The 15,453-nt window shown below is 30.3% G+C and overlaps 1 protein-coding gene across 1 annotated transcript in view; it reads left to right on the plus strand.

Moving 5' to 3' along the window:
* Positions 1-13,846, plus strand: part of S1P (membrane-bound transcription factor site-1 protease) — a 166,974-nt gene extending 153,128 nt beyond the window's left edge. Inside the window, exon 5 of the mRNA XM_065506241.1 lies at positions 12,248-13,846. Within this exon, the coding sequence (XP_065362313.1) occupies positions 12,248-12,865 (618 nt within the window). The 3' untranslated portion in view covers positions 12,866-13,846. The remainder of the gene's footprint in view (positions 1-12,247) is intronic.
* The last annotated feature ends 1,607 nt before the right edge of the window (positions 13,847-15,453 follow it).

Raw genomic sequence — 15,453 nt, forward strand, 5'->3', positions numbered from 1 at the left:
CGTCACCGCGATTGAATCAGACGTCAGTGGCAACAACAACGCCTCCCATACCAACAAGTCCCAAAGAATTACATATCTTTCAAGTACCAGAGGGATTAAAGGTTAATGTAGAAGAAATCCTGGCCAAACGGAAGACCCACCAACAGATACGGGTAATGAAATTTGTAGGAGAACATCGCTACCGAATAATGGTGTCTAGATCTGGCCACGTACGAATCGTGTGGCTCAACCCTTAAATTCACAGGAGAGGAAAGGAGATAATGGGACGACAAAAGTCGGAGCCCTTGTTTTTGTCCACAACAACATTTTTATTTTATTGAATTTAATTTATTTTATGTTATTTGATTTTGTTTTGTATTGAATTAATTTTATTTTGATTAAATTTAAGTAAAAGATAAACTGTTTTAATTGTAACGTTTTTTAGTTTAAGTAGCGCCATCTAGTTGTCAGTTACCCTGTTAAATAAGTATTCATACGTTGTAAATACAACCCTACTCACTGATAAAATAGTAACAATACACAAAAAAATAACTATGGGTTGAGAGTATATAAGGCAGATAATTGATGAGTAGAGTTCAGTCTGCTAGCTGGTGGCCAAGTGGTAAGAACAACTGGTGAGGAGATTAAATCTCCCCAATTGTTTAAACTTTTTGACTACTTTAAATGAGACTAGTGGGAAGCGGGTGGTATGTACAGAGATAAGACCTCTACCATATGCCACCATCGCCTGTAACACTCGAGGTTAGACTTCGATGTTGGGTATTTCTAATAGTACCTTTTACCGTAGCTTAGAAAGCATCATCGTGCTAAAGGAGATTAGATCTCCACACGATATACATTCTTACCGTGCTAACCATTTAGTAGTATAAGTGTTAGTATTATAAGTGTGATAATTTAATAAACCTACGATTTGTAACGTTTATTGAAAAAAATCTGTGTTTTACTTTAAAATAACACATAAAAACGACCCTGGACTCCGCTGAGTCTACCCCAGCGACCAGCGGAAAATCGTGTCGTTACAATATTTGAAAATAATTATTTACTTTGTATGGGTGGTGACGCACCTCTTTATCCGATCCGTCCCGTTTTCGGTTAAACTTCATGCAGTGATAAGAAATCGATTCCTATAAAGTTTGAATATTGTCACAATTATAGTTCTGCTGATATTCGAAAATAAATACTTACTTTGTATGCGTGGGGCCACGCCCATTTATACAATCCCTCCCATTTTGAGGCAAGCAGTGCACAATTGTACCGAAGTAAATCCCTGGAAGTTTTGGGACTTTCAGAATGATAGTTCACCATATATTCAATAATAACTATTAACTTTGTATAGGAGGTGCCACGCCTATAATAAATTTCAAAATAAAAAATAGTCTAATAGTTAAACATATAGGAATATACGGTAAAAATATCAAGAGAATTGGACCAGTGGTTTAGCCTCGTATAAGGTACAAACAAACAAATAAACAGACATAAATATGCACAAACACAAAATGAAATGGTACTTTCTAAATACATATTTTTCTGACTATACTGAGCTTAATTAAAAATGCATTCCTTTTAAACAAATATTCAATGTTTTAAAACTAAAGGTACCTATTTTTCCCGCTTTTCACATTATTATCCCTTTATGGTCCAATGTGTGAAAAAAGGTATAGCCTCCAAGTACAAATCTATCTATGTTCGAAATTTCAATAAAATCGGATCAGCCGTTTAGTATTTATTGTTTAAGGTACCAAGTACCGGTTTTCCCCTGTTTATCCCTTTCTGGACCAAGTATTGAAAAATGAGATAGCCTATGACGCTTCCAAGTAAGGATCTATCTATGTTCCAAATTTCAATAAAATCGGTTCAGCCGTTTAGGCGTGATGCTCAAACAATCAAACTTACAAAGACATTTATATTTTATATGGATTTTATAATATCACATCAAAATAATAAAAGCAAAAAGACATTTAAAATTATCAATGGATTACAACAGGGAACTGTTAATTCCCCTATTCCATTTAATTTATTTTTACTGGAGTTACTAAATAAAATAGATAATATTATTTCATTTGCAGATGATATAATTACATATCACACCAATAACACCATTGAAAAAATTAATAAAAACCTACAAAAATCATTTAATATCTTAGAAAAATACACTATTGATTGGAATATGAAACTTAATGCAGAGATATGTGGAACAATTTTATTTAGACCTCCAGTAGATACATAAGTGTAATAATAACATCAAGAAAAATTGGAAGTCATTTGGTATTAAATCTACACTGAATAATACCAATATAACAAATAAATCTATGGTGAAATACCGAGGTGTTTATTTAGACAAGTGCTTATATTTTAACAATCAAGTTAATCCCCTATATATACCTGAGAAATCTTCAAAATGGTTGTCAATATAAAAAATTATCAGGTATAGTCGCCATTTATCAGTATTATTGCTTCGTTAAGCAAGTACACAAAATATATATCAAATAAGAAATTATATAATACTTAAAATGTTATTAGAATTGATAACTTTATCATAAATTTAATAAGAAATAAAATATTAAGATTTACATTAGTAAAGAAAATAATTTAATAATGGCTCCATACTATACAAATGAAGATTTTATATCTCACACCTTAAAACAAGGATTTGTACCACCCCTTTTTATATCTCGATAAATTATATATTATTCAAAATGAAATTGGCACCCCTATTTTTTATCACAATTTTAGACGTGCTAATATAAAAGCGGTAAATAACAATTTAACAACATATAATAACTTTAGATACGATACGAGTATATCTATTAGAGATGGTAACCTACAAAAATGTAACACCAAAAAATGTTGGTGGATATCCAATTAAATTGAAATTCATTTGCTTTTAACCTTAGACCTTCGTTTTAATCTTCATTAAATTATAAAAAGTAATGTTTTTATAACTTTTCTTCATTACAACAATTATTAACATATTTCAAATGAAATTATCAAACCTTTAATATTTTGTAAATAAAAAATTACTATTAAATTAATTGTACTTGAAAGCTCGTTTTAGATCCTGTGTATATATAATGTAAATTATTTTTAACTATTGTTTATTATAGTTTAAGAGTGTATGAATTATATTTCAATAAACATTTAAAAAAGAAAAAAACGCTTCAATTCGAATTTTATATATGTACATAATTTTATGGGAAAGCTATCAATAAAAACTAATCTTTCAAAGGTTACCTTCGCCTCACTATTTAAAGTATTACTCTAAATAGGCAGCGATACATAATCTTCCTAATCTCAAAATGACACGAATTTGTCCTCGACACTATTTGCTTTAATTATTTAACCATTTAGCTTAGATATCGAAGACCCATTCATGTCTTAACTCGTCAATTCCCTACCATAGTCTGTCGCATATTAAATAGTAGGAAAATCAAATTCTATCCGTTCAAAATTAAATTAAAATCTACAAATTTGTATTATGTGAGCTCGCAATGTAATTTTGCAATTTCATTGCCTTGCTTTGGGCGCCACACAGTGCACAGTGGTTGCACTTGTATGGAGGAGAGTGACAAAAATAGTAAGAATAAATATATAGTCTTAAAACTTACACAATATATTTATGGTGACATTAAAACGATATTCTGAGAAAATGGGCATGGTCGCATGCACCTACCGCCCATTTTTATACCCTGCACCACCATAGTGGGGAGGGTTAATTGGGTTCCAGCACCCTCTTTAAAGTATACCGATCGACTCAGAATCACTTTTTGAGTCGATTAAACGATGTCCGTAAGTCCGTCCGTCTGGCTGGACGGCTGTCCATGTAACCCTTGTGCGCAAAGTACAGGTCGCAATTTTGAAGATATTTCAATAAAATTTGGTACATATAATTTGTTCGGCACAAGGACAAAGCCTAATGAAAATGGCTGAAATCGGTCTATTATTTCACCTAGCCCCCATACAAATGTTCTCCAGAAATTGGACTTTATCGGACATGGTATATTGAATATTATTTAAAAAACTGCAAAAACCTGCAGCTAAATTATATAGTATCATAAACTATACACATGTACCAACAGTCAGCCACTAATCTGGTCATTGGATTCGGTTGGGAAACTAATTAAAACTTTAAGTCAATTTAAGGTAGTTTAGCAAATTATGTTAAAAAATAACTTTTTTTAGATTTATATTTTTAAAAAGCCAAAACACAATTTACACACTTGATATTTCTTACAAATATTTCACATACCATCTACTATAATTTCCATTTAAAATCATTTTATTTCGACACTTTTTTCATATATACTTTAACAATTGAAGTTTTACTTTGTATTGGCGTTTCTTTTAACGAGCTACTTTTATATATGCATGTTCACATTTCAATTGCTTTTATTTCAAAAGTACCGTTAGAAATTATCAAAAAAAAATTAAAATAGAAAAATTTGACAACATTATCGACTATTTATTTCGCTAGACCACCAATTTATTACCAACAAATTTTTTATTTTTGTCGTATGGGCGCAACCACTGTGCAGTGGTATAAGAAAAAAAAAAGATGGAAATAAATCTGTAACTTCTAAACGCTTAATCCGATTTGAAATTTCACAAGCGCAAAGAGGAAGTGTTGTCGAGTTTAAGTTTTGAATTTGGACCTCATGGGCCCACCAGGAGCGGGGCCAGGGTCCCCAAAGTAGGACACCTCGGGTATGTTCAATTTTAAAAATGATTCTATTTCTTCGTTTGTGTTCCGATTTCAAAAAAAAATACATATATGGAATCTTCTCGTCGATCTCTACATAAAATCTAGATATCAATTATCTCTTATAGTTTAGGAGATATTCGCATTTGAAAATTAAATTTTCAACATTTTTACCCACCCTACTCCAGTTTTTATAGGTTCAACAACAAATGTTTATATCAAATAAAGAAAGAATTGTTTAAAACTCATGACTGGGTCCAAAGTTACATGCATTTGAATTTAAAAAAGGCGATTTTTTGCTATTTTTTTGGGAAAAATGTACTTTTATTCTTTTTAAGTTATCTAACAAATTTCTAAGAGGATGTATAATTAATTTGTACTTTTTGAAAAACTAACTTTACATCAAATATTTTAAATGAAAAAAAATTGATAATTTTTTATAACGAGGGGACCAGGTCCATTCAAAAAACGACTATTTTTTATGTAACATTCAACTTTAGGGCAAAAATTCTCAAATCGCATAGTCGATATCAAAATAAAGAAACCTATTTTAGATGGCCCAATATGTTCTTAATTATTTTGTAAAGGGTTCCGATAACCCCGCCCCTGGTATGGATATTATAGCCAAAAAACGAAAAAATCCCATTTTTGGGATTTTTCAATACTTTTTTGGGAATTGCCGGATTCCTGATTATAAATTTCAAAATATGTTTTTATTTTTCCATTTTCAATAAAAAAAATCTATATAATAGAGTTGGGTTTATTAGCTCAGTGAAGTGACCGCTCTTTTCAGCTCAGCTCGCTGAAATGAACTAGGTCGCTCTTTTAGCTCATTAGCTCAGTATGTTGTATAATGACCATTTCATTTTGAGAATTGCTTGTAGTGAATTAAATCAATTATTTCTATTGTTAGTTGTAAAAATACACAGTCTTTTGACAATTAGAGATTTATGCGTGAAATAATTGATTAAAATTTTAAAAAATAAAATTGTATTTTATTTAAACTAATATTTTTGCGGAAAAAATAGTTAATTTTTTATTATTTCTAATTTCCGATGCTAACCAAATGTTTAGACAATATTTGTTAAGCAGAACATTCATTAACTATAAGGTATTCTTTTACCACAAAATAAAAAAATTACCAAAAAACTCAAGATATTAACTGGAATTTGAAAAAGGAAAAATATTTTGATGATGTGATAATTGTGATCCAAAATAAAAATGTGACAATAACTAAACCAAAATGAATATTGTTGCAATTTTTGGGTGTTTTCCCATTTACATAATGTTAGTTATCAATTGGCAAAATATATACATATTTTTTACCTGACTTTTACAACTTATATATATTTCTACTAAAAATACGAAAGAAAAATAGTTTTGTGATACAATTTGTATATTTTCAACATTAACTTAATTATTTTATGATATAAAAATATATAAATAGAATTTCTGAATTTAAGGAATAAGATTTTATTGTTTTACGAAATAAAAAATAATGTAAAACTGTCATTCCAAAAAAACAGCGAAAAACGTGGCAGCTGACAAATGTTCTGTTGATGTAGCAGTATAGTAAAAAAGTGCATAAGATATATGTTTTCTAAAAAAAAGTGATTGAAATAATATTGCTAATTTAATTAAGAATATCAGTACTTTGTATTTTTTTAATTTTGTGTTTTGTTAGATATAATCCCACTAATGTATTTTTGAAATAGTATTTTTTTACTAATTACATACTTTCAATTACAATTATTATTTTAACAATAACAATTATGTATTTCCCATTTTCATTATTTTTTTATGAAATTTACTTACAAACTGTAGCAATACTCTTTCTTTATTTCAATCTACATCACCATACCATAAATAAATTCACATTCATTCAATAGCACACATATAAAAATTCCTTCATGAAAACAAAAAACAATTTGAATAACTCTAATAATTCTTGAAACAAAAATATATACGCGGCAGCATACGATCATATACATACATAACAAACCTACATTCGAATGATCGTTTTATTTTTGTAGGACACAATACTCACTCACTTTTCAATGTCAGTGAGCGAAAGAATGTTACAGAATTGACGAGTAAAGTGAAACATGTGAAACATTGAAGATGACAAATGAATGTGCTTGTGCACCTCTTTCATGAGTACTGAAAGAAAGATGAGCATAAAACAAAACCGCTCAGTTGAATACGCTCAGTGCTGAGCTGAAAACGCTAAGTATGATGAATGATTCACTTCGCTCAGTTGAGTGAATAGCTCAATTGAACTAGGCCATTCATGAGCTACACAACTCTACTATATAAAGCTAAAATTTCATTAAAAAATATTCATAAATAAAAATTTTATTTCGAAAAAGTATTCCATGATTTTTTTAATTGACAAAAGTTATATATATTATTGAAAAATAGACAAAATTCCCTAACCACTGATATTCTTTATTTAAAAAATGTATAGTAAATTAATATAACTTTGTAAAATAATCGGACTCACAGTTGTCCATATCTAAAATATAAAGTAAGTCTTTAAATTCATGAATATTTTCAAATGCTAACGTTCTGTAACAAATCCAACGTTTCCTTAATTAAATTATTAAAAATATCTTCATTTTGAGACATTCTAGAACACTTCCTTGAGCTAAACTGATGAATATGCTTAAAGTCTCTATTCCTTGATTCTTTGGGTTCTTCTGTAAGCTCTCCTAAAGCAAAATATTATGTTGAATGATGATGTTTCCATGACATAATATCTTGTGAACTATAGGTGTCATTTCTTTCCAGGGATATAATTTCAAAACTTTTTGCAGTAATTCACTATTAATTCCGGTTATTTCTGAGGTAGTTTCAAAATGTTTGAAAAATCGCCTAACGGTATTTCCATCGTTAGTACTTCCATATCCTGCGAGTGGCTTGTCAATATTAATCCCATCCGCTTTTTGAATTCCTCTTTTCTCACTGGCCTCATTTGCACTAGCTCTTTATTGTTATTTGCTGTTTTGTTTGCGTTTTCCGGTATGCTTCTGTACTTTAAATCATATGATATATGTAGAAAATGTTCCAGAAATCGTATGCGGGCATGTAAGGGTGACTTTCCGAATTTTAGCGTTTCCTCATAATTGTCCTCTCCTTTGAAATATTCGAAAATTCGAATTTTTTGTCACCACATATGTAGCAGTACCAAGTAGATGATGTTCCTGTAATAGCATTGCCAACTTTCCCATCAATCATCGTTAGTTTTAAATCAAAGGAAATGTTAAATGAATAATTTTCAGTTTCGATTGTTATCGGTTCCAAGTTTTTAATTTCCGCTTCAATACAATTTATTAAATCTTGTGTTGTTGTTTTGGATTCCTTTATATATTCAAAGCTTATTGGCCTACAAAAAGCTTTTGATCCTGGAGTCGAATTCTTCCAAATGTCATCGAAACTGGTTGATGGAGAATCGCTGTCAGCATACTTTCGAATTCTTAATGGAACAAACGATGCCATAAATACACTTTTATATTCCGAAGAGGTTTTGCTCGTGTTGATTTGTTTATATTCCGAGAGTGCTGATAATTCAACATAATATTTTGCCTTTAGGAGAGCTTACAGAAGAACCCCAAGAATCAAGGAATAGAGACTTTAAGCATATTCATCAGTTTAGCTCAAGGAAGTGTTCTAGAATGTCCCAAAATGAAGATATTTTTAATAATTTAATTCTATCTTCTGATCCTGTATTATCTACAATAAGGAAACGTTGGATTTGTTACAGAACATTAGCATTTGAAAATATTCATGAATTTAAAGACTTACTTTATATTTCAGATATGGACTACTGTGAGTCCGATTATTTTACAAAATTATATTAATTTATTATACATTTTTTAAATAAAGAATTTTTTTATATAAAATATTACTTTTTTTAAATTTAAGGATTGATCGTAAAAAAGTGGCTGTAGAATAACAGTGTTAGGTAAATTCTCTGCGAGGTGTTAAGTTTTCGCTAATTAATTTGCAACGTAAAAAACATAAGGTTTCCCAAAAAATCGCCTTTTTATACCCTTCACCTTCGTGAGAAGGGTATATATAAGTTTGTCATTCCGTTTGTAATTTCTACATTTTTCATTTCCGACCCTATAAAGTATATATATTTTGGATCCTTATAGATAGCGGAGTCGATTAAGCCATGTCCGTCTGTCGGTCCGTCTGTCTGTCTGTCTGTTGAAATCAATTTTCTGAAGGCCCCAGATATCTCCGGGATCCAAATCTTCAACAATTCTGTCAGACATACTTTCGAGAATTTTGCTATTTAAAATCAGCAAAATCCGTCCATAAATAACGGAGATATGAGCAAAAATCCGAGACAACCTCTGAAAATTTCATCAAAAAACACAATGTATTGCATGCTTTGACAAAAAGCAACAAAACGTATGTTTTTGGATGTGCATGCTTTGCGTATTTTGTTTTTTTTGTGTTTTTTTCTTTTGGCGTTGTTGTTGTTTTTTATACAACTATACGTTTGTTTGGTTGTGTGTTGGTTTTTTTGACAAAAAAGCAACAAAACGTATGCTTGGATGTGCATGCTTTGCGTATTTTGTTTTTTTGTGTTTTGTTTCTTTTGGCGTTGTTGTTGTTTTTTATACAACTAAACGTTTGTTTGGTTGTGTGTATGATTTTTTGACAAAAAAGAAATAAATCGTATGTTTGGATGTGCATGCTTTGAGTATTTTGTTTTTCTTTTGTGTTTTGTTTCTTTTGGCGTTGTTGTTTTTTATACAATAAAACGTATGTTTGGATGTGTGTTGGTTTCATTGGCTTGCGTATTTTGTTTTTGTTTTTTCTTTTGGTGTTTTGTTTCGTTTGGCGTTGTTGTTGTTTTTTGTGTTCTTGATAAATTTATGATGCTGTACGCTGAAAGTGGGCAATGTACATACATACAGGTATACTAATTATAAAAAATAATAATGCATCCACAACAAAGGTGAAGGGTATATAAAATTCGGCATAGCCGAATATAGCACTCTTACTTGTTTAAATTCAAATGCATGTAACTTTGGACCCAGTCATGATTTGAAATTTTTAGAACCGCGGTCATCAAAAAACTGGAGTAGGGTGGTTAAAAATATTGAAAATTTAATTTTCAAATGCGAATATCTCCTAAGCTATAAGAGATAATTGATATCTAGGTTTTATGTAGAGCTCGACGAGAAGATTCCATATACGTAATTTTTTTGAAATCGGAACACAAATGAAGAAATAGAATCATTTTTAAAATTGACCATACCCGAGGTGTCCTACTTTGGGGACCCCTGGCCCCGCTCCTGGTGGGCCCTTGAGGTCCAGCGTTTAGAAGTTACAGATTTATTTCCCTCTTTTTTTTGCTCATACCACTGTGCGCCAGTGTTACGCGCGGACCTAGATGTCACTTAATGTTTAACTAGCCACAATAATCCACCCATATCTGACGAGGTAGATCGTGCTTAAAGCAAGCGTACCCGAGTGGATGGGTGGACATTAAGTTACATCTAGGTCCACACGTAACAGCGCAGCTACAGAATGTTGATATGATTCAGCAATATTATTTTCTGTTAAAGCATGACTAGAAGAAAGTGCACTTAAATTATCGTTATGAATATTCTCATTATTATCAACAGCAAAAACAACTTCATTTGGGGAGAGCGATTGACGAAGATCATTTGTATTAACGACAAAATCATTGTAAATTAGATGTATTGTTTGCAGTCAAAATATTTTTTGTTTCTTTTACATTTTTTGATTTAAGATTTTGAGAGAGTTCAATATATATACCAAGGCGAATTTACTGTACAGGTGGCGTTGATATTACAACAAGTACAACATTACAATAACAACATTTGGACAATTCACAAGGTCTCTTATCATGTCATATTGTCATATTGTTCTAATATTTCACAATGGTTTAAAATTGTTATTGTTGCTATTCAAGCAAAAAATGTCCTAAACTATTACTACTCTGTAAGCTGTGTTTATTGTGCTGTCGTAACCAACCAGTAGAGACCTGCGCCGAACCCCTACTAGCCGCATACGCCGAGCCGTCGAATCACTGATAATATTCGGAATCCATACCATTTTTCACAAACCTCCGCCGCCGATAAAAGTGTCAGACACAGGTCTCTGATAATCAGCTGTTTTTGTTTACAATTATTTTTTAAACAAAATTTTTATTTGTTTTCGTAAAAGTGGTTGCAGAATAATATTTAATGGACGCTATAGAAAATAATTATTATTTTAGTTTTCTCACTTGGAATTTTTGTAATTGTTTTATTTTGTATCGGTCTTTTATATCAGCTAATTTAGATTTCAAATAGCACACTTAGTTATGAGGGGTTGTTCACAACAGTCGTATTTTTTTATGTTATTATTTTAGTACTTCTGAAATTAGGACACCTTGTGAATTAGCTTATTGTGTTTTATTGTTGCTTGGGGGACAAAAGTGTCAAAAAAAACAAAACAAAAATTTGTGAAAAAAAACAAATAAAATCCATTTAATAAAAAATAAAATAAAAATGTAATAAAGTCAATAAAAATAACGTTAATTTTACATCAACGCTAAATTTATTTGCGAGGACATCGATTAGCAATTGGGTAGTCCAGAAAAAACATCCAAAGATAATAAAGCAAATGAAAAAACTTATCAAAATAAGGGTGCCTTTTTGACAAGTTTGCCCCCAAGGCGAACAAAAAAAAGTAGATCAGTTGTGCTGTTAACGCCACCTATACAGTAAATTCGCCTTGATATATACTGTTGAAACTAGTTCACAAGAAGAGGGTAAATAATTGTTACAATTATAAACAATGTTTTTATAGTAATTTATTACTTTTAAAGCATACATATTAGCACAATGATTATATAAAATACAATGGCAAATAATTTACATTTACCAAAATTTTTGTTAACTTCCGACATATTAACAGTACGTACTGTTCTCACGAGAGCAAGAAGTACACTTGGTTAACTATGGTTAACTACCATCTTGTGAAATATTTAGAGTCGAACAATCTACTCCGCGACCGGCAGTATGACTTTCGTAGAAGACGCTCTACGGAGACTTTCTAGCCTTCCTATCGGAAAAATGGTGTCATTTCATTCACCGTTTTGGCGAAAGTGAAATGGTGTCTCTAGACATTTCTAAGGCGTTTGATAGGGAGTGGCATAGTGCGCTTCTATCAAAACTTATTACTTTTGGTGTCGGTTTTATCTTCTCTCGATTTATATCGAGCTTTCTCAGAGATCGCACTATAGTTGCATCAAACGAGTTCAAGATTCTTATCTTTCTAAACTACCTTCTACGTCAAACTTCCAACCCTATTTATTCTTAGTTCATCAGTTAGGATAAAGCAGAAAATAAGATGCGTTTATATTGTATATTATAGTATTTCAGTAGCAGGATAATAGTTTTTATATTCTAGATATTTATAGTTTTTTGAAGTTATACATAATACATGTATTTGTGCTTGTTTTATAAAACTGCAGTTATATTTACTATTAATTATAAATTTTAATTTCTTATATATTTACAGATAATAAATAATGTACCCAACGAATCAACCAATAGAAGAAAGATAACATATCCAATAATAGGATTATTTCAAATGCAACAAATGGATAGGAAACATATATCAATTCCCAGAACATTTGGAGTGATTAATAACGGAAATGATTTTTTTGATACGAGTAATATTAATGTTACAAATCCAATTCTAAACAAAAGAGTACTACTTCAGTCAAATTTGGAGTCTATTGTTGAAACAAGTGATAAAAACATAAATTCCAAAAATATTCCAAAAACCTTGCAAAGAGGAAATAAATTGGGCCGCATAGTGCTAATGGGTGATTCAAATTGTATAGATTCTACATTTACAGACAAATATTGCCTTTGGTTACTTAAAGCTTTTTTAGAGTACACAATGAATTCCTACAAATCATCATTACTTAAGCAATTAAATAGTGTTACCCAGTACTCAAATATTGAAACTCATACAACTTTTCCTAGAAGAGTCATAAGTTCTAGATTGTATAAATTTTCGAAGGTTGTAAACCCCAACAATAATTTAAAAAAGAAACGTCTGCAGTCATGTGAAAAACTTACTTATAATAAGCATATTTACATGAATTCATCCGAAATTCTACTAAATTGAGAATGTTATGTGTACTTATATCAGTGATGTTCAAAAGTTTAGATTTAGAATTTTTGTCAAATAAAACCAATTTATTAAAGAATGAAATTTAAATTTTAAGGAAATGAAAAAATATACATTGTAAGTCCGGAATTCTCTTAAATTTTGTGTTTATTTTTGACTTTTTGTTAAATTTTAATTGAAACGCATGTGTTTGCTATGCTTCGAACAAAAACAACCAACAACAATGCTTAATAAATTTCTGAAAAAAAATTACGATAGTCCGCCACATGTGTTTTCTTCGCATGCTCAGCGATGAATGAACAAAAGTATTTAAAAGAGCATAACAAATGTGTGTAAATTTTTCAAACAATTGTTGTATGGCGTGAATATCTCTGACTTATATACAGGGTTTAAAATTTAGTTAAGCGTTTTTTACATTTAACTACCGACTACTCAATAAATATGAATTGTTTTCGTATTAATGTGCACAAATACTGAAAATATACCAACTATAAACCAATGCCAAATATGCACAAGCTTCATGGTAGAAATATTTGTCGCAGTTTTTTAAAAAAAATATTTTGCCTTACAAAATATTTTACGTTGCAGTTAGAAGATAAAATGAAAATTTTTCTTTTTTAAAACATTTGCTGCCGAATTATATTTTTTTTGGTCAGCAAAAACAAATGAAATTGCTTGTGTATAATATACAGAAACATCATACATGCAAACTAATTGCAGCGTGAAAACAATAAACTGCAAACGATATGCGCAATAAAAAATTCAAACAATGGATATGGAAGATGCTAAATGTAGATTGCCAAACCATACGAAGTTGAAAAATGTAAAATACGATTTCCGCCACATATATGGAAATATTTTACCGCATATAGTCACTGAGTAGAAAAATTAAAAAAAAAACTATGAAAAACATGTGCATTAATTTGGGTGTACAAAATAAAAATGTGTGTGTTAATAAAGAATTTAAGAGCAATAAAATTGAAGTTTTATTTTTTGAGGTACGTAATTGTATGATAAGTGAAAGATAGGAATGCAGTGAAAATACATTAAATAAAATTCTGGACAAAGGATAGCGGACGATAATATTATTATTGAATTTTTTGATTTTTTAATACGAATGTACAGGTATGTTCTGCAAATCACATTTTATAAAAGTGGTTTGAAATCACATAAATGGTGTTCTGTGCACATAATTTTGTGATTTTAAAACGTTCAGCAAAGTCACTAATGTTCACTTGGTTACTTCTGCGGCTATTACATGGAAAATATTAAAATGAATTATATAAATAAATTAAACAATATGTCCTTTATTAATTTTCTTATAGAATTACTTGTTTTATTAAAAAAACACTTAAAATTTAATAAAAATCTAGAGACACCTTTTCTGCTGTAAAAAGTTTATTTGCTTTTGTGGTTTCAGGTTTGTTTTCAGTTGTCAGCTGTTTATGATTTTCGAATATACATGGAAGATTGCCAGAGTAAAATTTTTTAATGGTTGTCTTAAATATGTTCAATATCTTAAAATTAGTTATAGAATTCATCATAAAATTTATAATATTTGTTAGATTATATTGTTACGAAATTGTATTTGAATTCAAATATAACGATTTTAACGGCTGATTTAAAAGTAGCCTAATGCTTTCAAATAACAGTGCTGTAATAGAAAACTGTAACATATCTGTGGGCATTATTAACATTGAATAAAAGCTTTCAGTTGACCATTGATCGTAAGTTGGCAACGCTGTTTGCTGCGACCGTATATTCGAATATTCAGTTAAAGAACACTGTAGAAAGTACACCACAGATGGCGTATATATTAAAAAACCTCTAGACAGTTAAAGAGAAATCTAGAGTGCAGATGGCAGTGTTATAAATAGTGGCAGAGGTTGCAGTAGTGAGTGAGTTTATCAGAGACGCTATTTGAATAAACATCAACTGAGTGCCTTAAAGAGTGCTGTGTTTTTCAAGTGAATTCGTGTACATTATAAAGTGTGTCTGTTTCTGAGAATTTATACACGTGTATAAAATAAAACATTGAGTGACTATTTAATTCTGTTGTTGTACATTTTAAATAAATAAAGAGTTGTTACAATTTTTAAACTACTAAACGGTTTTTAGTTGCAATCAAAAGTATCCGGTTTATTTAAAGGAAATAAACCAGCGTTTTAAAAAGGTTAAAACGTAACAATTGGTGTCAGAAGTGGGATTGCAAATTAATAAGCATGAAGTTTGAGGAACTAAAAGTTGAACAACTCAAGAAAGTACTGAGTAAGTTGGAGCTACCAACTGCAGGTAACAAAGCAGAGTTGCAGAAGAGGCTCATAGATGAATTCAAGCGGCGTGATATTGATATTGGAACTTACGAGTTCGAGTAAGGAAGAAATGGAAGTTTCTACACATTCAACAACCAGCAGCATGGATTTATCCACAATGTTTGCTGCTATGATGGAAAAATTTAAAGAAGCCAATGAAACTTCTAGAGATAATAACGAGAAGCTGCTAGCTGAAGTTCAAGAAAATTCTAGAACCATCTTAGAAACTATTAAAATCCTCTTAGACATTTTTTAGATAACTTAAAAAGAATA

Source organism: Calliphora vicina, chromosome 3, assembly GCF_958450345.1.
Source record: "Calliphora vicina chromosome 3, idCalVici1.1, whole genome shotgun sequence".
In the NCBI taxonomy this organism is placed as follows: Eukaryota; Metazoa; Arthropoda; class Insecta; order Diptera; family Calliphoridae; genus Calliphora; species Calliphora vicina.